This window comes from Oreochromis aureus, linkage group 19 (genome assembly GCF_013358895.1).
Source record: "Oreochromis aureus strain Israel breed Guangdong linkage group 19, ZZ_aureus, whole genome shotgun sequence".
In the NCBI taxonomy this organism is placed as follows: Eukaryota; Metazoa; Chordata; class Actinopteri; order Cichliformes; family Cichlidae; genus Oreochromis; species Oreochromis aureus.
Window position 1 is genome coordinate 22,441,460 of NC_052960.1, and position 23,212 is coordinate 22,464,671.

The window sequence follows — 23,212 nt, forward strand, 5'->3', positions numbered from 1 at the left end:
TTTCATCCAGTGTCACTGAGTAGCCGTGTGTTCCCTGTCGGTGAGAGATCCTGCTCAGGCCATCCCTCTCCAGCTGGTTTGAGACAAACCTGCCGGAGATGTCTTCATCCTTATGTAAGATAATTAGCCCAGTGATTCAGGGCTGACTGGATTCACACCCAAAAGCTAACAGTTCATCTGTGTTGTGCATGAGGTGGCAGGACTTTCGGGCACAAGCTGTGTCTCCTAGAGATTTATCCGGATCCCCCACTTTGAAATGTCACTCATGTCATTTGATTCAGAAGAAGGGTGTCGCGTGGAAAAGGAAATCAAATGAATGAACAGATTGCTCGGGATGATGAGTCAGAGAAAAGCTGCATTCATTAATAAATGCACGCACGAGCGTGTAAACACTTGGGGGGGAAAAATGACTCTCACAGGATGCTGTGCATAAGTAGCTGAAATTTAGGCTGAAACCCTGCAATTTCCGGATTTATTTATTTATTTAGTTTTACCCAGACTACCTGCATTATCTCTGATTCACGTGCCTTTATTATAGCTCTGGTTTTAAAAGAGCACGTGATCCATCACATAGCAATTATGTGGTATTGTGAATCAGGTTATAATGTGCAAAATTACACTGAGGTTTGAAGCAATGCGCAAAGAGTAAGAGAGACAGTGGACAGGAGAAAAGAGAAAGGGTTACTGGCAGACAATACCTAACCTCATTTCCCATCACCTCTTCACTTAAGTTCCAGTCACTGATTCAGCTTCATTTTTTTTTATATGAAGATGCATATCATTTTGCTGTGTGTCAGTATGATAATTACTTCACTTCAACAAACTACAGTCAATATAATATCTCAGGGATTAGCTAAGAAAGACAAACCTCAGCTTCAGAAATTCAACAAATCAACCTCTACAAAAATAAAAAGATGTAGCAGTTTTAGTGATAGAAAAATAACACATATTTCGAGTAACTATAAGTTTATTAATCATCAATTCATCACAGGAATAAAACAGGAGAAACTCCAAAGACTACACTAAAAATCCTCAAAAATAGGTTGAGCCAGATTTTAAGCTATCATCTACATTTTCCAAACCAGATTTTCATGTTTTACATGCAATACAGGATGTGCCGTGCACGTGGAATTGATGTCAGAGGAGCTTCAAGCTTGTTACAAAGTAAATTTACCTTTTTTTTTTTTAAATCTGCAAAACTGCAGTGGCTACATCACAGAGTCCAAGCGAGCACTTATCACACATGCAAACTGATGTGCCATTGTCTCGCTCAGCCCTGCAGACTCTGATAACCCATTTTTGCATCTACATTTAGTCCCATTTTTAACTTAATAGAACAGAAAGGAGACCACAAGCACCTCTCTAAGGCTTTTAGAGCTACAGAAACCACATCTGCAAGATATTTGTCACTTTGTCGCCTAATTTAGGGTGTTTTTTTTAATGGTGAAAAGAAACAGAAATAAAGAGTTAAATAGAAACTAAAAAAAAAAAATCTTTTCAAAATCATCTAATTTTGGAGTACCTGGACATTTTTGAAAACATCATTATCAGCTCCCTAAAGTATACACCCACCTATGAATTAGCACAACTAAATTGCAACTTCACTCTGAGAACCTCTCATTAAGCAATCTTCTACTATTTCATATCCGCGCCCTGATTATAGGTTATGTAACAGTTTGAAAGCAGATATAAAAGTGAAAAAATACAACAAAACATTTATAGCAGAGTTACACAGAGAGGTAATCAAAAGGCACATCTAACCTAGGAAGACATCTCCATAGAAGCCCACTCCACCCCCACTCTTGTCGACCTCGTCGACCAATTCAGGGAAGTGCGCCCCCACACATACATTAACGGCCTCTCGCACTTCTCGTGGCAGCGATCTTGTTTTCTGATCGTGCTCCTTCAGGGCCTCTTGATTGAGCTGCCAACACAAGGGGCCAAAGGTTAGTCGGAGGATTATCAAGAGAATGGGCTGACATTTTCATGATTTCACACATTTTTCTTTTCAGGCAGGTGCTTATCATAATCCTTAGAGAATGATTTTCTCTGCTGGTGCAAGTAAAACTGAGTAAAAAAAGATCGACCTCAACTGGCTTATACCCAAGTTTGACTGATTGATTGCAAATAAGAGTGAGGGATTTACCAATATGGAAAAAAATGGCTCAATATTCAGTCAGTATGTTAAATACAGCTGCATACATTAGCTCACATTCAGCTCTCTTCATTCATCCGTTTGTTTTTAAAGCCTCGCTTGAATTCCTTCCCCCGCCTCTCGCAATATCGAAAACTCTATCTGCAAGCTAATACTACTGGTGAGACATAAAAACACACCGTCCATCTGGCATTCGCGCGTCAGCGTCTAAGCTGTCTTCTCACACCTCTTTTCACAATAATAACTGCCAAGATTTCACCAATCCTAAGCAAAGTATTGTCATAAAAAGCATTCTGACATCATTTACAGCGGTGGGAGCTTGATGTGTACTTTCTGCATCCCCCAAACTGGATGTGTCACGCAGCAGCATTATGTACATCCACTGAAAGGACAGATGGCCGTGTGGTTGAAAAACAGGAATTTGGTGGTTGGCACAGTTTGGATTATGGATGCCTTTAAGTAAATCAATGTAGTCAGATTTACACTACATTTGTTTGGACAGGAAAATCCAAAAAACTCTTTGCACAACGAAGGTAAGGTTTGTGTAAATTCTCTCTGTGATTTTGCAAGTACAGTGTAAAACATTAAATCTCTATCATTGTCTTTAAAAAGGTCGGGTACTGGTCGACAACCCATTGTAGTGGGGTCCATGCATCCACAGGTCAGGAGTGTATTGGACCAGCACAAAATTAGGCAGGCGGTCACAAGGTTATTCCCAATCAGTGTGCGTGACATGGAATAATGGGTGAGTACTCTCGGTTGATGCTAGCTCACACACAAGCGAAATGCTCTAATTTTTACTCACTGATGGGCAAACCTATGTAAGAACTTATGCAGCGATGGGAAGAATTTTTTAAAGGACTCTGGAACTGCCAAAGAATGCAAGGAAGGTATTTATTTTTTCTATGACAGTCCCAAGAAATCCGGTAAAAAAGCATAGTCATTTCTAAAGATCAGGAGTCAAGGACCTCTCAGAGTTTCTATTGGTAAACATGACTGTTTTGGGGGTCATTAGAGGTTTTTACAAATCTGCAGATTTAGTGGAAACACGAATAAGATGTGCAAGTGTAGTTTCATCTTTCTAAAAGAAAAAAAAAATAAAACCAGTGTACCCCGGTGTTACCGTGTGTACCTGATTGGTCAAGGTCTTGATTTCTTCCAGTGTAGCAGCCTGTTTCTTCATCAGAGCCTCTTGCTGTGGACTGTAATCTGAAGACTGTAACAATACAACAAAGCAGAAAACATGTTGCAAGTGGAAAACACTATCGATTTGTGGTTTTGAAGTGTGTGCGAGCAAATGGGAGTGTGCATGTGGTATCAAGTGTGCGATAAAGACTGTTAGCGTGTCTATATAAGCAGTTCATCTGCTCATATGTACCCGTGGGATCTATGGATGCAACCTGAGAGAGAGAGAATCAATACAGTTAAGTCACAGGTTGCACTTGTCGAGTTAGATTACAGAGCCCCCAACTGGACTTGTGCATTCAATACTGAGCCTGTGCTGATTAAACAAGTGATTGTGTTATAAATAGCTGCAGTAATTAATGAGGAAATGTTGATTAAGTAGATCAACACCAGCTGCAATGTGACCCAAATGTGTGGAGGGATGAAAGTGAGGGGGGGATTTCTGCCATCTAAACTGAGTCAATCTGAGAGGAGCAGAGTGAAATAGCTGGGTCTTTAACCTCGATGCATCATGCCTGAATCTTGATGAGCCAACGGAGGAACAAAAGCAAAGCTCAGTGAGTCATCGACCACACATGGATTAGCTTGTAAACAGCTTCTGAGTAATGGACAAGCCTGGCCTATGGTCAGGGCCCGCTGCACTTTACTCACTGGGTGAAAGCGTGTGTAAGTTTGTGTATGCGTGGCCTACTGTGAGTTAATGTGTGTGCATGTCCAAGCGTGTGTGGGTGTACCTACAGCTGTGTGAAAGAGAAAGGCTTTAGCATGCCTAGGGTATTATTTTTCCATGCTTGCTTCAAATCTTGGCATTCTTAACAATAAGTACACAGCTAAATTAGATGTGATCTGGTACTGGTATGCGTGAGTACATGAAAATTACTAAAATAATCATTTTAACATTTGGGGACACGTATTTCATTTCTGAAAAACAAAAACATTTTGTGTGATGAAGATTTGAGCCTTAAAAACAGGGATGTTAAACTCATTTTACACTGTGGGCCACATACAGCCACGGGTCAGCCGAGTGAAACTCCCCTTTCTGTCTATGTTCAACTACACATTAGATCCCTGCAATAGTACAATTTCAATAATACATCTCAGTTTTCTACATGATAGATGTGTAAAATTACAGAGTGGCTATGGTGGAGAGCTTTATCAATAGGAAAAACTGTAAAATTGTGAAAATAAGGTCCTCCTTCAAATTTTTCAGCCTTCCAGTGGGCCGGATTGGAGACTTCACCGGGCCACTTCTGACCCCTGGGCCTTATGTTTGATACCCCTGCTTAAACTCTTCAAATCCATTTTTTCTGAAGCTATTTTTATAAATAGTTTTTCCTTTCATCTCTTTTTGATATCTGTGACTGACACTGGTTACTGAAGATGTCACTTACATAGATGTATTGCAAAACTAGTCTAGTTGGCTCTCTTCTCATTTCTGACTCTGCAGTTTCAAAGCACTGACCTCTTCATCCATGAATAGAGCAAAACTCTAATCGATCCTTCCTCCTGTTTGCCTTTTTTGCAGTATAAGCTTCTTTCCTTTCATGTTTATTTTAGTGCTAGAAAGTACAACAGTTGGCACTCTCACATGGTTTGCGGGGTTATCTCCTGCCAGAATGCTAGCGGTTACTAGCCAGCAGTGTGTTAGCAAGTGTATAGAAAGCCACAGTGAAACTCAACCTTCAAATTTTATTTCCAGAAGTAGAAAGTCCTTAAGGTTTTTACCTTGAAAGAGAGCATTTTTCATTACTAAATTGCATTGCTGCCAGTGTTGTGTTATTTTGTTATTTTTTCAATGTCATTGCTTTTATCTTCCTTTAATAATAATAAAAATAAAAAATATATATTTTTACAAAGTAACATTCATGATTTGAATGTCACAGCTTTAGCCTGTCTCAGCCAGTCTGTCAATACAGTGCCCACAGATGTACACTAAAGCTGCAGCTAAGCTAAATGTTTAACTTAGCATAAAAAGCTAAATGTTTAGCTTAGCATAAAACAACAACAGAGAGCAGCAGAAACAGCTAGCATGCGTTTGTTTAAAGGTAACAAGAAAGGTTACCAGTACAAGCTTGTTATAGTTAACCAAAATGAAACTTAAAACTAGACCTTTGAAAAAAATAAAGCTTAGCAAATTAACTAAAATAAAATAACAATATAAGGAAAATGTTTGTACATTTGGTGAAATTATTTTTCAAAACTTACCTTATGAAGCTTTTTATTGAGACTTTGGACATGTATTAGACTTTGAGTCAACTGCTCTAAAAGTTCTGTTTTTAATGTAATATCTGTTCTGCTTTTCTTACATCTTGCCTCTGACATTTGTCCTCCATACACACATAATTACAAGGACTGAAAGTCAAACTAAACTGAACTAAAACCAAAAAGTCAAAACAAAATAAAAATATAAACTAATTAGCATTACAAAACTAAAATAAGTCCAGTTACTAATGAATGTAAACTGTAAAGTGTTTCCCTTATTTTCCTTTTTCTAGGCTACGGTAACCCTTTTTCTGGTTGTAGTGTTACGTTAAGCTTAGCTTTTAGCAAAAAGATGACCGCAAATCTCAAACAGTGCCTTTTATTTTGCACACAAACTAACAAAAAGGTTCGATTGTGTTAGATCACTTTGAAACAAACAACTTCTGTACTCACGGCAGCATTCGACTGACTCGCTTCATCCAGCATCTCAGTGCTCATTGCCTTCTTCAGCCTGAATGAATACATTTATCTTTAATTAATCATCTTGTACAAAATGTTAAAAATTCAAATCTTCACTCTTGCTCTCTTAATTCTTTTATCTTTGTAAAATAAATTGTAACTAATTTAGAGTGATAAATAAAACCTGAATGTCGTGAACTTACTTTGCTTTGTCTGTGGACGAACATTTCATGTTGGCTTTTTTCTTGTTTTCTTTGGTTTCGCTGCAGAGCAAGACAAAGGGAACATGTGAGGATCTCAAATCTGACAGTGAAAAGTGACCCTATAAAAATCCTTTCTCCTTTAATCAAGAGTTGTAGGGCTGTGTGTGTCTTATGTGACCTTATCTTTATAGTGAAAGGAACGCTTGAATGCTGTGTTTTTGTGCCTGAGTGGACAGGTAGATGATCAAGCCTGCCTTTGCTTCCCTACTGCTGTTTAAACACCTGCTGGATAATGGCTGTCCTGAGATAACCATCTGCCAGCTGGGGACTTGGGATAACGCACACACACATATAACACCATAAGCCCAGCCAAGGACATTGGAAGACCCGCCTGCTGAGGTGATTCATTCATTATTTGAGGTATTCTCTTTGCTAAATGTCAAATATTTCACCTCAAATGGCACACAATCGCACACACACACACAGAGACAGCAAAGTCTGAAGGGACAGATTGGATAGACTCAGCAAAGCCTTCTGCTCCCTCATGTGCGCATCATGTCCCGAATGTGTTGCATGCGTGCTCACACCTCTCCAGGGTTTTCAGTTCAATGGCGTGCTTCTCCATGGCCATCTCCAACAGTTTGGCTAGTCTCTGTCACAACACAATAAGAAGATGGTGCAGTCACAGTAAGGATGAAGCTCCAACTCATGAGACGTGAATAGCTGTGAGTAACAATGTGAATGAAAATGTTTGCTTCTGTGCAAAAACTGGGGTCAAGCGGATCCTTTATATACAGATTGATTACTATTAGTAACAGCAATCCAGTTTGTGTGTAATTAACAAAGCCTATGCTTGTCCATGATCCCAAACACACAGCAAGGAGAGCCCACAGAGGGAATAGTGACTACATCCTGAGTCATGGACATTAATCTGAGGTGAACAGGTAAATATATAACAGAGATTTCAGAGTGAGGAGATTAATGGCTGTAGGAGTGACTAGAGCACACAGAGAAGAGTTTGTCTTTCAGGTGTTACTTTTATAAGCCACTTTATACTGTAAGGACAGGATGTGAATATCATACCCCTTTGATGCCTTTTAGAAACACTTCACAACAGTAGGAAGGCAACAGCTCCAAACATTAACATTATAGATCTAGTAATAGTGTTAATGAATAGCATTGTTACCAGATAACTACTTCTTTTAATGTTGGAAACAGGCCTCACAGGTATCACCGTGCAAAATAAAAATAATATTTTATTTCTCAAAGCAGCTTACGTTTAAATAATATCACCGAACGAGTTGATGACGTCTTATCAGCATCCTGATTTTTACTTAAATTGGGGTAAATCATGTCTTAACTGATTTACACTCATGAGCCACTTTAATCAGCCAATCAGATGGCAGCAACTCAGTGCACTAAGGCATGCAAACATGGTCAAAAAAACGTACTCAAGTTCAAACTGAGAATCAGAATGTGGAAAAAATGTGATTTAAGTAACTTTAAATATGGAAAGGGTGAGTATTCCAGAAAATGCCAATCTGCTGGGAATTTAAATCACGGCCATCTCTGTGGTTTACAGAGAACGGTCCATAAAAAAGAAAATATCCAGTGAGTTTTCTGGGTGGAAATACCTTGATGATGCCAGTGGGCGAAGGAGAATGGCCAGACTGTTTTTCGCTGAAATGAAGGCAATAATAACTCAAATAACGGCTCGTCTCAAGCAAGCCATACAGGAGAGCATTTGCAGCCTAAAACTGCACCGGGTGCACTTCTATGAGCTAAGAACAGAAAATGGAGGCTAGAATTTTTATGGGCTCACCAAAATTGAACAACAGAAGATTGGAAAAATGCTGCCTGGTCTAATGACTTTTGATTTCTGCTCCAAGATTTGTTGGTTTGTAGCATAAACAACATGAAAAAACATGGATTCATCCTGACTTGCAGGATGCAATTGAGGCTGCTACTGGTAGTGATGATGGTCTGGGGGGATATTTTCTTTGCACACTTTGTTGCTGACCATGTCCATCCCTATATGACCACAGTGTGATTGGCATGGTTGCTCCTGCAGGATATCGCACAATGTCACAAAGCTCAGATGATCTCAAACTGGTTACTTGAACATAACAGTGAGGGAGTGTGAGGATATGCAGCTGAGGCATCTGAAGCTATTGTGTCATGCTATCATGTCAGTATGGATTAAATGTCTTTTTGAATCTATTACATGAAGAAATTCTGAAGGCAAAAGGGCCGTGTGTACCTAATAAAGTGGTAACTGTATTCATATAATCAGGAGACATAAGTGGAATGTTTCTCTGGACTCATGTTTCTGTCCATCTGAGTGAGTATAACCCGTTTATCTCCTAATTTACTGTCTTCCAGCACACGTAGAAACGATGGCTTTACAGTATTTAGTAATTATACTTTTCTGGCTCATGTTTGGTATTTGGGCAGGTGGAACACAATAGATTTGATTGGGGTTGAAAACAGCTGCCTGCGTCACGTAGCGAGTAAGCCACTGAACAAACACGGTGTTTTGTGAGTCATAAAACCAAAATAATGAGCTGATAAGATCCTGAAATATTCCTTAGAGCTGAGGGGACCTTTCACTTGCAGCAGTAATCATTCGGTTCACTGTTAATTATGACAGTATTGATTAGTGCAGCTTTAAGCACAGTATCTGGCTGCAATGTGTATAATGTGTTTATTGTCACCTTCAGTGTCACTAACCTCTGTTGCACACTGCTCCTTCTTCTTCTTCATCTGATCATACTGCTCAGCAAACAGTGTTTTTATTTCAGACGTCATTTTTTCCTTCAGCTCCTGCACCCGCTCTGTCTTCCCGTTGGACTCAGGGGTGTTGTCACCTCCCCTGGTGGAAAAATAACACGACACAATAAATCAGTATGTGCGAGGAATACAGTTTATTGACTAACAGCCACTGCCCATCATAGCTGACGACCATGAGCTTCCAGAAAATACTATACAAAATGCTTATTTGGCCTTTAGTAACACTTGGTTTGGTCTGACAGCTCAGTGTGAAACACTGCAGACCTCACACTCATTTTCTTCATCCTCATCTTAATAGTCAATGTCAGCTAGAACTGCACATTAGCTGTAGCTGTATTTCTCATGTTTCTAAATATAGTCTTATTAATCCAAAAACAGCAACATTATTAGTGAGTCGCTATTAATTTGTGGAGATTTGAGCGCTGCTTTGCAGGAAACAGGACTGTCTCCTTCCAGCGGGATAATCAAAAGCTCTTTTGTCAAGCACCCTAGCTAAAATATATAGCTGCAAATTCACTCTGAAAAGCCCTTTGAAAACAAATTTGGGAAGGAAAGCATCCCCTTACTCTTTTTTCTTCACTGAAACCTTCTTCTTGAGGCCCTTGAAAGAGTCGGAGTATTTCTGAATCAGATCCTCGCCTTTTTTCTGATACTTCTTTTCTAATTCTTTTATCTCCTTCTCCTGACGCTTGATGACCTTCTGATAGCTCTTGTGCTGTGTCAGTTCTTCAGTAGTCACAGTCGAAGGCTCTGCAGCACAAACACAAAGGGTTTTTTTTTTTGTGGAGTCTTCTTACTTTTCAGCACTGGATATACAATTATAATGAATCTATTCAACAAAAAATAACTCTAAATTGTTCTGTATTATCCTTGCCAGAGCGCTTTTATCCAGAGTGTATTGACAAAAGGGAAACTATGATGAGTGCAGCACATGACGTGCTGCAGTGTTACCTTCGCTGCCCGTCTGTGGCTGAGATGAGTCACCTGATCCTGCAGACTCAGTGGTTGCAACTGTTGGAGAGGGAACGGCCGCAGCAGAAGGCGCTTCAGCAGGTTCTGCAGCAGCACTGGCTTCCTCTTTCTTATCAGATGTAGGCTCGGGGTTTGTACCAGACTCAGTGCTTGGTTCTTCTTTGGCTTCAGGAGCCGGTTCAGGCTCCGGGCTTGCTTTGGTCTCCTCGGGTGAAGGAGAGGCTTCAGGGAGGGTTTCAGATGTGGAGCTTCCTGTGTCTGGTGCTGCATCAGCCGGAGCTTTATTAGTTTGAAGCGTCTCTGCCTTGCTTTCTTCCTCCTTTTTAGCTTCTTCTGCACCAGCTGCTGGTGGAGACTGGTCAGTGGCATCAGCGGGCGGTGTAGGTTCGGATGCAGCTTTTTCTAGAAGAGGAAGTGATTAAATGCACTTTCAAAAACACCAGCATTGAGACCAATTGTGTTAGCAGCAGACAAGCTCAAAATCTTTGCAATGCAAGATCTGAAGTGTCACCCTCTAAAGCTTCATTACCTGCAGCAGGGGCTTCACTTTCTTTAGCTTGGTCTGCGGGAGGTTGTGCTCCAAGAGGCAACTCATAGGGAGACACATAGTCAGAAGATGACTGCGGGAGTAAAAGAAGAAAAGGACAGGAACATAACAATCTAGCAAAGCTGGTCATATTCCAGGAACTCAATTAGTGTTGTTAGGATTTACTGGAAATCCAGAGGTATTGCTGATGATGTTTTTTCTTTCTTTTTTTTACCTGTTTGGGAGGCTTTGTGGTCTTCTCTGTGCCCTTTGTTGGATTAAATAAGGCATCTGTGAAATCTGCAAAACAAACCATTTTAATGAGTGTACAATGATTTATTCTTAAACCAAACGTAAATGTGGGTACAAAGACAAAGAAGAAAACAAAAATGCTTCCAATCTACATTAGTCTCCTCTTCTCTAACTGTCACTCTGGCAACAAGGATTCACTCGCAGCAGAGGTTTTCTTCTTTTGCAAAAACACAAAGTAAAAAGCTAAGCACCCGCAAAGGCAGCAGGGATGTAGTCCTTGACCTCAATGTACACAAAGAGAGCAGGCAGAGTGAGGGGCATGTTGCTCTCACTGCGCAGGCAGATGTGATGGAAGCCTGCAGGGCATGAAAATAAAACCTTGGTGAAATAAAAGCAAGGCAGCAGCTCGCCTGATGCAGAAGCTGGTTAAAACAAGCTGGCAAATGTTCTAAGGCCTAGAGTGATTCATTGCTTTAATTATGTATATTTTATGAAGTATGAATTCAAATATTCTCAGCTTCGCTGACCTGACTGGATGGCATCAAGAGGGATGATTCTGTGTCCCACGAATTTGCCATTCTCTTCGTGGACAACGATTCTTAAAGATGCCAATTCTGGCAGCAAGATCTAACCATGAAAACAACAACAGATATGTTAGTGACACATCATTTCATTCATTTATTCATCAAGGAGCCAGACTTTCTTGTAATATTTCAAAGTGGTCTTGAGTATGATTTCTCCAGGCTTTCTGAATTTCTTTCAACATTTTTCTTTGGACACCGGCTGCTTTTTAACTCCTTTTCAGTCCTGTCCTTGTACCTGGGCATTTTCAGAGGAATGCTTTTGTGTGTATGTGTGTGTTTGTTAAGATGCTTAACACTGATGTATAAACCATTCAATCATAATACAGGCATCTAACTCAAGGTGTGAAGAGGATGGAGGAGGTCAGGAGAGAGGTGCAACATCTGGTAAGCATCTAAATGGCAAAGGCTTCATTTTTTTTAGCATAACAATGACCCCAAAGACACAATAAAACACTATCAGTCTTGAACCTTCTTCCCTAGAGCCCGGACTTCCACACTACTAAAGCAGTGTGGGATTGTCTTAACAGAGATCGGAACAAAAGGCAGGCAGCATCCAAAGAAGAGCCCTTCAAGGAGCCTGAAGAACTATTCCTGTCAAAGAGAGTTCAGGCTGTGTCGAAGAAAAATGGTGCTCATACCAAATACTGACTTTCAAGCTTGTTAGAATTGTACAAGCTCTGTTTTTGCCTTCACATCAAAATATGAAGACTGGGGAGTGGCTGAAAACGTTTACACGGTGTTTTATTCACCTTCTCAAAGACAAATGGCTCTTCATTCCACACTGGATTAATGGCGTTGGGTGTCGTGGACCACTTGGTGCGATATTTCTTCTTAGGATCTCCTGGCAGCCCAATCACTTCCACCTCAACCCCTGTTTTTACATTCTTGTCAGACAGAAACTGCCCTGAATAGATCTATGGAGACAAGTAGATATGACTGGACGACTTATATATACAAGTCTTGACATTTGAACAGCTGGACTCCTATATGAAGCAAATCATGTTTTTATTAAGATATTACACAAGGACAACATGGACAGACTTCCCAAAGCCAAAACAGCCATCTGTTATACACATACTGCACTAATTCTTCATGAGTGTCTCTGCAGGGAATGCCAGAAATGATGCAGAAATAAAGGATGGAGCTTGAAAATCAATTACTCTGACATTCAGCTTCCATAGATAATAGGAGCCCACACTGATGGTTAAAGAAATAGAGACTCTGTAATAACAGGGTCATGAACCTGCCTTGATGGTCAGTGTGCTCGCCACAACGGTGTCAATCCTGTCACAGAAAGGGTCAAACTTCTTGTCATTGCGACGCATAACATCGTGCTTGAGGAGGTAGCCCGTTCGGCCGTTGAATTCAAACAGGGCCATGTTGAGCTGCATGGGGAAATCTGTAAGCGAGACACAAACAGGCTATTCCTGCCACTTCTCTTCAGCTTAAAGAGAGGCAGCGAACAGAGGCCTGTGCAGCACAAAAAGGTGCAACACTGACCTGCTGTGGCGAATAAACAGAACAGATTTTAAATGACTAAAACACACAATGTCATCAGTGTGTCAGAAAACTATATTTAAACAGGAACGGTAGACGAATCCAAACATCCACAAAGGGTATTAAGTATATTTCTGAGCATCTTTCAGTGTCATATCTCCATTTTTACCCATCGTCTGGTAGTTGAGCGCCACCATCTGGCAACCAACGTTCCAAAAAGGTTGGGGATTGTAGTTGGAGGAGTCCATTCTTGTTCCTTTGGGGTAAATCCTGCTCATCTGCCTCTTATTATATCTTAGAAAGACGGTTTAGGAAGTATTAATTTATATCTCTGTGTTTTTCCCCCCTGAACCCACTCAACTGAATGCATAGAATATATTCAGGTTTTCATTTTTGTCAAGCACGACAGCATCTGCTGCACTCTTAAAGGATACTCAACAAATTCAACGGCACTCTTGGCGATCATTGCCTCCCCTTTGGTCTCCACAAAAGAAGAGATGACGTAACTCTTGTTTTTCTCTGTGAAGGGAGAAGAAAATGACACGTTACCAAGGTTACATAGAGTTGTACCTGTTTTGTTTGAGTTTAGGTTAAATTCGTTGTTCGCAGACATACTTCTGGCGTTTTCAAAAGAGATGAATTTGTTGGGCTGGATGTAGTTGACTATGGATGACATGGCCTCATATGCTGTTACTTCTTGTCCAGCTGTGCCCTGCGGGGCGTCGAAAGGAGGTTAACTTATATTTGGACTCTCCTGGCTGGAACAAATGATATAAAACAAGTATTTACTTCATCTGATGTCTTCATTTTCTCCTCATCCTGTTCCTCTGTGTCTTCTTGCTCCTCATTTTCCTCCACAGCTGCTTCCGGTTCTGGTGAAACACATAAAAACAGTGTCAGTGACACCTGGAAATAAAATCACTTGTCAAAATCTGGAGTATAACTGAATTTGCCTTGTGGTTTTTCATTTTCATCTTGGTTCTCCGGGGTGGTTGCTGCTGGGTTGGCCTCGTCCTGGGAAGTGGCATTCGGGGCCTGGGCGTTCGTAGCTGCGGCAGCGGTCTGGTCAGCGGCTGCTGCCACAGTTTTCTTATTCTGTGCCGGTTTCTCGTGGCTGCCCTTCTTGTTCTTGATGAGGATCTTACCCAGGAGCTCAGACGGGCTGGGGATCTGCTGGCCCGGCTTCAGCTGAATGTTAGAGACACAAACGAGAAGTTTAAACAATGACAAAATCGATAATATTCAGAAAGCATGAAACTTATATTCTTGCTTTTGTTTCAGAGGGATTTACATCAAAGTTGTTTAATGTTCAAAGTGTCATTGCTAAATTTAATCAACTTAGTTTGTTTTTTGTTTGGCTGTTGAGCATGAAACAAATGTAGTCTGAGATTTTATTGCTGAATAAAGGAGAGCTGTTAAAAGGCAATGGACCTCATTTATTAACATTGCATATGCACAAATATGTGTAATTTAAACACAAAATATAAATAAAAAATAAAATGAATGGCTGTTATTGACAGGTTAACTTAAAAAGACATTCGCATAGTGGACTGTAGGGTATAGCCATACTCCTATTACATCTTCCTATTTTCTTTGCTATGCAGTTTTTATTTATTATCCTGGGCTGTGTTTTGGAGAGACTGTTTATTATTTTAATTAACAGTAAAATACAATAAAACTGTTATTATTTATTTATTCACCAGTTTTTTTTATTTTTGCCTTTTGGTCAATTTTCAAAAACTCCATACTCCTTCAAATTTTCTGAATTACAATTAAATTAAAAAAAAATGAAAACAAGAAAAAAGAAAACAAAATACTAAATTGAAAGGTGCAGACTTTAATCTTTTTCTTTTACACATAATTGACAATAATAGCTATTATTTTTAGTAGTAGTAATAGTAGAAGAATTCGTTTTAAAAGCTTGTGTTTAATTTTCCTAAGACAGTCAGGTCGTCATGTGATCATATGCATGGTCACAGGGACTGCTTGACCTTTTAAAACAAAAAAGCATCCAAGCATCTGGATGCATCAAAAACCTGAATGCATCCTCTACATTAATGTTGCATTCACTGACATTACCTCAGTTCAATAATTTAGCCCAAATACCATCATGAAAGCTGACTTTATTGCCTGCACACTGATAACAACCTGGATGGTCACTCTCCCATTTAGCTTGTTGCCTTTACTTAAACCTTTTTTAAAAAACAAAACATAAAATTAACAAAATTCAAAATAAACATTTTTTTTTTTTCCATTCTTCAGAAGTTGAGGCCTGGATTCAAACTGTCTGCTGACCTTTCTAAAACACTGGTTTTGTCCCTAATACCATCTGAGATAGTTAAACAGACACTGCCTCAGGAATATAAACACACGCAGGCCTAAGAGGAGCAGACAGACTTTGTTTCTGGGAATCTGAGAGGTTCTTACAGCGGATACAAGACAGAGGACAACAAACACGCCAGTGAAACTTGAACTTTGCCATTTATTCCCTTTATGTCGTTGTGATTAAATAGCGAAACTCATCCGAGTCACCCAGCGTGGCATGATGTGGTCTGTTTAACAAATCCCCCACATCTAAACTTTATCTGTTATTTTGACAGCTGGCTGTGCTGCAGCAGTGTACTCACTCACAGGGTATTTGTCCAGTGGCTCTGTTAACAGGGCATCACCAAATATGGTTTTGCAGTAGTTGGCCATCTTCTCCTGCTGTTTCACCCTGGAAGAAATCACATTAATGCCTGTTATTATTTGTGATAAGTGCATTAGAACAGCAGCATTAATGGCATGTTATGACACGGCTTTATTTAAAGCTCGGCTCTTACGAGTCAACGTGGTTCTCGAAGGAGAGGATAACGGGGTACTGTGAGGTCTTGAAGGCACTCTCTGCAATAGCCTCTATCACGTCCTGTCAAGTGTCACAAAAAGAGGCCTCTTAGTTGGTATTTTATAAAAGTGGATTTTTACTTTTGACTTGCCTTGAACTTAAATTTAAAGAAATGAAACTGGCAATAGCACATTAGAAAACTTCAAGAAGTTCATGAGACGCAGTGCAAAAAAGAAACAAGCTCACTAAAATGAAAATGATAAAAACGTGAACATTGTATCAAACTGCAGAGGTGGTTTTTGCAGAGGCTGTGATGTCAGTGAACTGAACCTGGGCGTTGTGCCTCGGCCCCCTGGGACTGTTCATCTCCTGCTGCCCTTATATGGAAGTGTTGAGTGTAAGAGAATGGCCTATCAGTGTGTTTGTGTGTTACTGTGTACTTACACTTTCTTGTTTCGAATGTGCTCTTCAGCATGAATTAAAGATAAGTGTGAGCAACTTTTTGGTGTGCAAGAAGCTTAGATGTTGCACATTCAAGATGTGCTGGCAGGAAAATGGTGACGGTCATTTACTTGGACTCAGGCGTCGCTTTCTGATCACAAATTTTTAACACCAAAAAATAAATACTAGAAATTTGAATATTAAATTTGTTTATCGTTACCACTCCTTTCTGTAAAGGCTGTGAAATATTAGAGTGGACCTTTTATGTTTTTCCTTATCTTTTATACTACATAGAAGACATGAAAAGATAATAACGTAGGTATACTTAACTACATCAGCTCTATACACTGGTCATTAGTTGTGACCAGTCATTAGTTGGTCATTAGTTGTGCCCAAAAAATTCCAGTGACCCCAAAACTCTAACATTTTAGCACAACATTAAAAAGGTGGGAATATTTATATATGGTCATCTCAGCTTTGAACAATAGCTGAATCCAGTGGGAATGTGAACTGTTGCAGAGGAAAACTTTCAAATACTTGGAGGGTGGGAGACTGAGGGCACATGAGTATGTTTAACAACCTTGAACAGGATCTCAGTGGTCATGGTGAAGCCGTGAGTAATGATGGGCTCTTCATCTGGAGGTTTACCCTTCCAGCAGTCCAGCTCTAGGCAGCGGCAGCCGGCGAGCAGACACTGGCGGTACATCTCCGGAGAGGACACGCCCGAGAACTGACCAGCTGCACAGGGAGAGAAAAATGAAAAATAAGGCACATACGGATTGTTAAGCAGCATCTTAAAGAAATCACATCAATTTCTCTCTTTTTTCTGACCTGTTAGGTATGTGTTGTGTGACGACTTGATGAAGTAGTGAGGTATGGGTTGGGTCATGTCTTGACACTTGGCCAGACTGTCTTGCATGACCACTGTTGTCTCTGGACCCATCAAGTAGAATAAAAGACCTTCTGGAGAAATCAAACCTGAAGATGGGAACAAGAGACCATTTGAAGCAAAAACATACGGAGGGTGATTGTGCCCATCATTCCATCCTCAGCATAGCAAAGTGACCAAGGCTGAATCTCACCTCTGTTAGAATTATTGGACAGGGGTTCATACTTGTCAATCAGTGCCTTGATCTGGTCTTGCCGGAGACGCGGAAACAGTTCCTCATTGAGCCGAGAGTCTCTCTGTTTCTCGTTGAGGAACTTGGTGAAATTCTCCTTCGTCATGGTGGGTTTGGTGGAGCTGGAGGGCGGGGCACAGCGAGACAATCACATCTTGGACTTGCATTTACTTCAGGCTGCAGTGTTTTGCCTGAATATTATTACCTTTGTTTCTGATATTACTTTGACTAAGATATTCATTTTTATTCTCTGTCTGCGCTTCACTGCTGTATGGGTTTGGATGCATGCTCGCGTATGTGCAACTAATTTATGCAACTTATGATTGCACTGCTGTCCTTCTTGGCCAGGACACTCTCTTAAAACAGATTTTTTTCATGATTAAATACGAGTAAATAAATAAATAAAAGCATCAGCAATGCCCATAAGGTTCCTCATGCCCATCACGGCCAATTTCCTGCCATTTTAGCTCAGGCAAGGCTGCTGAGGCATGAGCTGGAGTGCAGACTGGCAGCACAAGACCAGCATATTACATGAGGCACCTCTAACTTTAGTTTGTCAAACTAGAATAATTTTTGCTTCATACATTTTGAACAGACAATGACATAATTTTTGAAACGAGTAGATTTCAATGCCAGATGAAGAAGGTTTACCACTAATCATCAAATTTATTAATATTTTTTTAATTTTTTGCAGTAACAAAAAAGTGCAATAGCAAACTAATTATGAATAAAGCATAACTTTAGGTGTGTGAAATTCAGGTTGTACAATGATCAGCTAAGGACATTTCTACATGTTACTCACTAGGAAGTGAAGATCTCATAGATCTCAGGCCGAGGACAAAGGTGTGTCATAAAGCTCCTGAAGGCAGTCTCAGTGAAGACATCAGGCTTAATGGTGTCATACTGATTTTTTTTAATTGCAAAATTAAAAAGAGCAAAACAAATGTGCAGACGGATTGTCAGAAAACTGCAAAAGGTTTTCATTAAGTTACATAAGAATAAAGTCCAAATTTAAAATGTATTTCCACTCGACAGGAGATTTATTTTCTGACCTTTCCTTTGGGGAGCTGTGCTGCTGCCAAAGCACTTTCTACCCTCTTCTTATCCGCAGGGAACATCTTGTAAATACTGAAAAAAAATAGTGAACTACTGAGTAGAAAACACGGGTATCTACTGTACAAATGAACCAGCATGTGGTTGTCCTGAAACTTACTGTTTCACTGGGATCTTCCCATCTTTGTTGGTCTGAAGAGAAAGCCGGACATATCTAAGATTTAATAGTATTTCCATTAGAATTCCCAGAGCACGTGTTATCCAGCGCATGATGTGATTGCATGGTATTATGTTCCCTCATCATCTAGAAGCCATAGATTACATGATGATGTTCACTTACATTTTATCCAGGAAGACCTGCCTGCACGCGTTGTTTCTTGCGGCGTTGTAAGCGATCGCGAGAATGTCGTCCGCCCAGTTCTTATGTGCATTTTTTTTAATTCACAAAAATAAACAGAGGTGCTGCATTAAATTCGGTGTCTGCATGAGCTTTGCTTAAAAGGTCATAAGCGTCTATGCACAAGCTCACCACTAGAGGGTGTTGATACGGAGTTAGGTTAGGAAATGAGAGCAGTGAATGTTGTATTTGAACAAAGCACTATTGAGATTTCATTACAGCAGATTAAATCCGGATGTTGGAGTCACAGAGTCTAATTTAGACTGAAAGGGCGGGGTTGGAGGGGTTGAGAGGGAGAAGAAGCAAAGGCTCCAGTGGTATAAGGGCTAGAGGCCTATGGCTGTGTTTGAACAGTCAAAGGGGAACAGCTACTACACAGATACAGCGGTTTATTACCTGTGTCACTTTTTCCTTTGAGGCAAAGAAGTTATGATAGGTCAGGTTCACCATGTCTGGACCCGAGACAATAGTTAGGGTTTTTGCGAGATGATTGCTGTCCGGGAAATCCAAATTAAACACATTTCGGACCTTTGGGTGCTGTGGACAAAAAAAATGTATTAATTCATGTTTTAGCTGACTGAAAAAATCTAAATCTGCAGCACTTTGCTGTCTGCACAGATTGGATGCCTGAAAGGTGCTTCGACACATGCAAATATGCTGACCAGCATATGCAAACATATGCACGACACAATGAGAGTCGCGCACTCGCGTACATATATGCACACACACAAACACCAGAGCACAAGCACAAATGTGCTGCCTTCCTGTGCATGATGCTCTACAATCACCTCTCTATGCACGCCTGACGTCAGCATTGGAGCAGCTTTCCCAAAAAGTCCTAAGGGACCCAAAGAGGAAGATGTGCTTTCAGCAGCACCCCATCTGTGATGATGCATTCTCCCTAAGGAGAACAGATTTTTCAGATTTCCCTCCCGTAAGGGATGATGACAGCTGCATAATGCAGCTCTCTGTGGAGGCCAGTGAGGAGTGGGAAAAGAGACGAAACTACAGCTGACAGCTTTGGAGCTCACTCGAAACTCGCTCACAGAAATCTCCCGCCATGACTCAGCCTGTCGTAGGGTGTGTGTTTATGTTTGTTTGCGTGCCAGTGCATCTGTGTGTTTCTGTAGTGGAGGAGTAGCCTGGGTTCATGTGTCCACGGCGCTTTTTTTTTTCTTTGCAATGCAAATATGTCTGTCAATATTAATGGGCAAACAAAGGACTCGGCAGATATATTTGCATGCTTGCAGAGATTCCTCCACACGGAGCACAATCATTAAGCTCGATTAAATCAAAGTGAATGCCACAAATTAAATAATACAAGGGGACTTACTTTGGGAAGTTTTGCATATTTTCCTGTTCTGGTATCTCTGATTGTAGCAACATCCAGGAATGTTGTCTCCTAGAAACAAGAGACAAACAATCATTGTAGATACTAAATTCAACATGTAGGCACCGGTCCAGATATGGATTAGATACAACTCATCCTTTGGCAAAGTAGAAAAAAAATATGTCACACATCAGTAAAATGTGAATAATATCACGGTAATAAACAAGCTATTTAAGGCTGGGGATATTGTATTGCTGTTTTAACCTATAAATGAGAAAATAAATGCCAAGTTCATTCTGATATTTTAACAAAGTAGTTTTCCATGTTCACTTTCAAACAATACATCTGTAATAGCAGCAGTGATGGGGTGGTCATGAAACGGTAAAATGTTGATGAGAGCATGGTTGCTTAAAAATACTGCATGCTGATCATGAGGAGGGTCAGCGTGGCAGAGGTAGCTATTACATTTTTCTCCTGTTATTACACGGAAACAAATTATGTGGTTTTAGGGGAAACTGTGACATTTAGCTATGCATGTTTCCCAGTATTATAGCTAATACTGGTGTAATTACAGAATTATTACCTGGTAATAACTAAATCCCTGTTATTATTGATCCGCAAAGCTCTACTTAAGGATTTTTGATATTATATAAATGTATTCTCTTTTTCATTATATTTGTTTTATTTTAAACATGTATTAACATTTGCGCAAAGACCAGCGTTATTACAATTTTGCATTTTTCATTAGTTTTTTATTAAATTTGGTTTCGTTTGTTTGACTTTACCTGACTCAATTTATTTTTTTCCTTTTTCCATTTTGTTTTGTTTTCATCTAAGGCGCATCATCAGGGGGAACATTTGAGAAGCTATTATGAAAGACATCACAACACAATGTGAAGAATATGTAGACATCACAGTCACAATAACCATATGATTTCCTATATCACTTCCTCCTGCTTCTAGTTGTGGTGACCAATATGACCAAATTAGGGGAAAAAAAAAAAAAGCAAAGACATTTCTTTCATATTATTTAGTTTTTTTAAGCACCTTTAATTTTTTTCAGTCCACATTTGCTTTTTACACCTATTTTATCTTAAAATTTAGTATTGGTTAACTGTGGTAACACATTTAAAGGAGACCTTGACTGTTTAGTGAGAAGAGAGAGACAGAGATGAAGGATAAACAGTCACCTTCACTGAGTGCATCACAGTGCAGCTGCACAGCACAGCAGGATGGTGAGCCCACATCAGCACTGATCGATAATCTATACGGGCTGCTGAGGCCAGAAGGTGGTGAATGAAGCGCTTAGATATCCCACACCTTTAGCAGATCCTAATCACATACATTTTACCCACAAATCTGAATGCTGCTGGCTTTTCCCCACCTTGCTTTGGTTAATCCAGTAGACGAAAAACCCTTTTGGATCCATCTTCATGGTGACAGGAACGGTTTTCGTTGAGTCCTTGATAGAGACAAAATTATTCAGTACTTCTTGTATCAAGCTGATTGACAACAGTAGTCATCTAAGGGTAGTGTGTATCGTAAGATGAAGACCGTACAACATTATAGAGGAATAGTCTTTGACGTGGTTCGGGTAATTGTTTGAGATGGAACACGTGAAACAGAGATGCTTTTTGGTGATGTGCTGATACTAAACCTGATATTTAAACTGCATTTGTAACTATATTTAAGTTATTAAATAAGAAATTAATGATTAGTGTTTTAAAAACAGATGAAAACCATGGAATTTCACAGAAAAGGCTGTATTGCTCACAGGAGAATGAAAATAAGCAACACTTACTGATGTATATTTAAACTCCTAATCACTTTGGCTAATATTCAGGAATCAACAGCTTAATTTTTTTTCAATATATACTCACCTCTGACCACTTCGTAAACCTTTCTCCTTTGACCAGGTAATCTTTGATCTCTGGAGGATCCAGAAAGTATCTTTTCTTATTCATTTTGTCCTTCTAGAGTGGACTTTGTTCCAGTTAAATAGCCTATTATTGCTAAAATATATCCACTATCTGATTATCCAACATGGTCAGAACTATTAACCAGCTTATTCCAACACTAGCAACCAAAAGGATGCACTAAACTGGAACCCAACTGACCTGCCTGTGTCCAGGACGCACCCAGGAAAATATGCATTGCAAATTAAGATGAAAAAAAAGAAAAGAAAAAAAAACAGGACTGAAGGTTAATCTGTTGGCCATAGATTTACAGTTTATATGTGTAAGATAAAGGTTACGTAAGTATATGAGAAGATTCTAACTGTCATTCACTTAAAGTAAAAGCATTCACGTGTTTATAAAAAAAGATGAAATAATAAAAGGCACTAATTAGATATTTAAAACACTTTTTTCAACATACAGCTCCTCCATTAACTGTTGCTGTGACAACAATAACTGAAATTGCTTTCTACTGAGGAAATAGTTCCTTTAAAAAGTGATAACAGAATAATCCTCTGGCTTCTAAAAAAGTTTTTTAAGCCCCAAATGAATTCATAAGTGTTTAAATGGCAAGACACAACTGGAGACAATGAGGATTTGCTTTTCTTTTAGCTTCCATGAATTGACACTTGGTTAGTTAATGAGTTCCTTCTTTACACAATGATATTGAGTTGTCATTATTTATATCAGCATATCAGATTATGTATGCCTGCTACTCAAACTATAGTTGAAGCAGCATCTGTTGCACTAAGTGTTTGGTTATTTCTGCTATATGTTGTAAATAAATGCCTGATCTGATCACACTAGTTCTTAATTTTGCATTATCAGCTGAATATTTTATGAAATTGTGACCTGTCCAGGGTCACGGTGTCATTTATTACTCAGGGCCAGACAGTGCTGTTTCAACAAAAGATCCCGGCCCATTTGGATAACATTCAAATAAACCTTCAGACAGCGCAATATCTGATGCAAACAGTCAGCCACTGAAGAACCAAAGAAGTGACTTCTGGTGAACCAACCACAGGATCAGTTTATTCAAGATACTGGTGATTTTAATGGGGAAATAAAACCTTTTAATGAAAAACCGCTACGCACAACCTTATCAAACTCACATCACAGCTGGCCACCTCGCTCCCATACCCTACCATACCGTAAAACACTGCAATGAAAGCAGTCATTACAAACAACCCCCATTAGATGTTTGTTAGAGCAGGGCTTGTCACACCCGTCACGTGTAGAAACTTGTGCTGACGCTCATCCTTAGAA

General features: G+C 39.7%; 1 protein-coding gene across 1 annotated transcript; it reads right to left on the minus strand.

Moving 5' to 3' along the window:
- Positions 1-955: 955 nt before the first annotated feature.
- plcb2 (phospholipase C, beta 2) lies at positions 956-21,955 on the minus strand. The gene is made up of 32 exons (XM_039603078.1): positions 21,872-21,955; positions 21,376-21,453; positions 19,995-20,063; positions 19,058-19,198; positions 18,605-18,684; positions 18,425-18,478; positions 18,264-18,339; positions 18,014-18,114; positions 17,173-17,333; positions 16,922-17,068; positions 16,671-16,828; positions 15,648-15,730; positions 15,457-15,541; positions 13,779-14,013; positions 13,615-13,697; positions 13,441-13,537; positions 13,260-13,344; positions 12,995-13,119; positions 12,576-12,727; positions 12,078-12,242; positions 11,272-11,371; positions 10,996-11,100; positions 10,728-10,792; positions 10,496-10,586; positions 9,946-10,368; positions 9,561-9,744; positions 8,935-9,076; positions 6,792-6,856; positions 6,205-6,264; positions 5,996-6,053; positions 3,288-3,371; positions 956-1,924 (listed from the first exon to the last, which is right to left on the minus strand). The coding sequence occupies exons 1-32, from the start codon at positions 21,953-21,955 to the stop codon at positions 1,757-1,759; spliced, it is 3,804 nt and encodes a 1,267-aa protein (XP_039459012.1). The 3' UTR covers positions 956-1,756.
- Between the last annotated feature and the right edge of the window lie 1,257 nt (positions 21,956-23,212).

Bases quoted from the DNA above. Each gene is read 5' to 3' on its own strand.
- plcb2 (XM_039603078.1), bottom strand. From the start codon at position 21,955: ATGAATAAGAAAAGATACTTTCTGGATCCTCCAGAGATCAAAGATTAC. The intron at 13,345-13,440 runs GTATGTCTGCGA...CTCCCTTCACAG, and splicing joins CTCTTTTGAAAACGCCAGAA to AGAAAAACAAGAGTTACGTC. The intron at 6,857-8,934 runs GTTAGTGACACT...GTGTTGTGACAG, and splicing joins AGGAGCAGTGTGCAACAGAG to AGACTAGCCAAACTGTTGGA.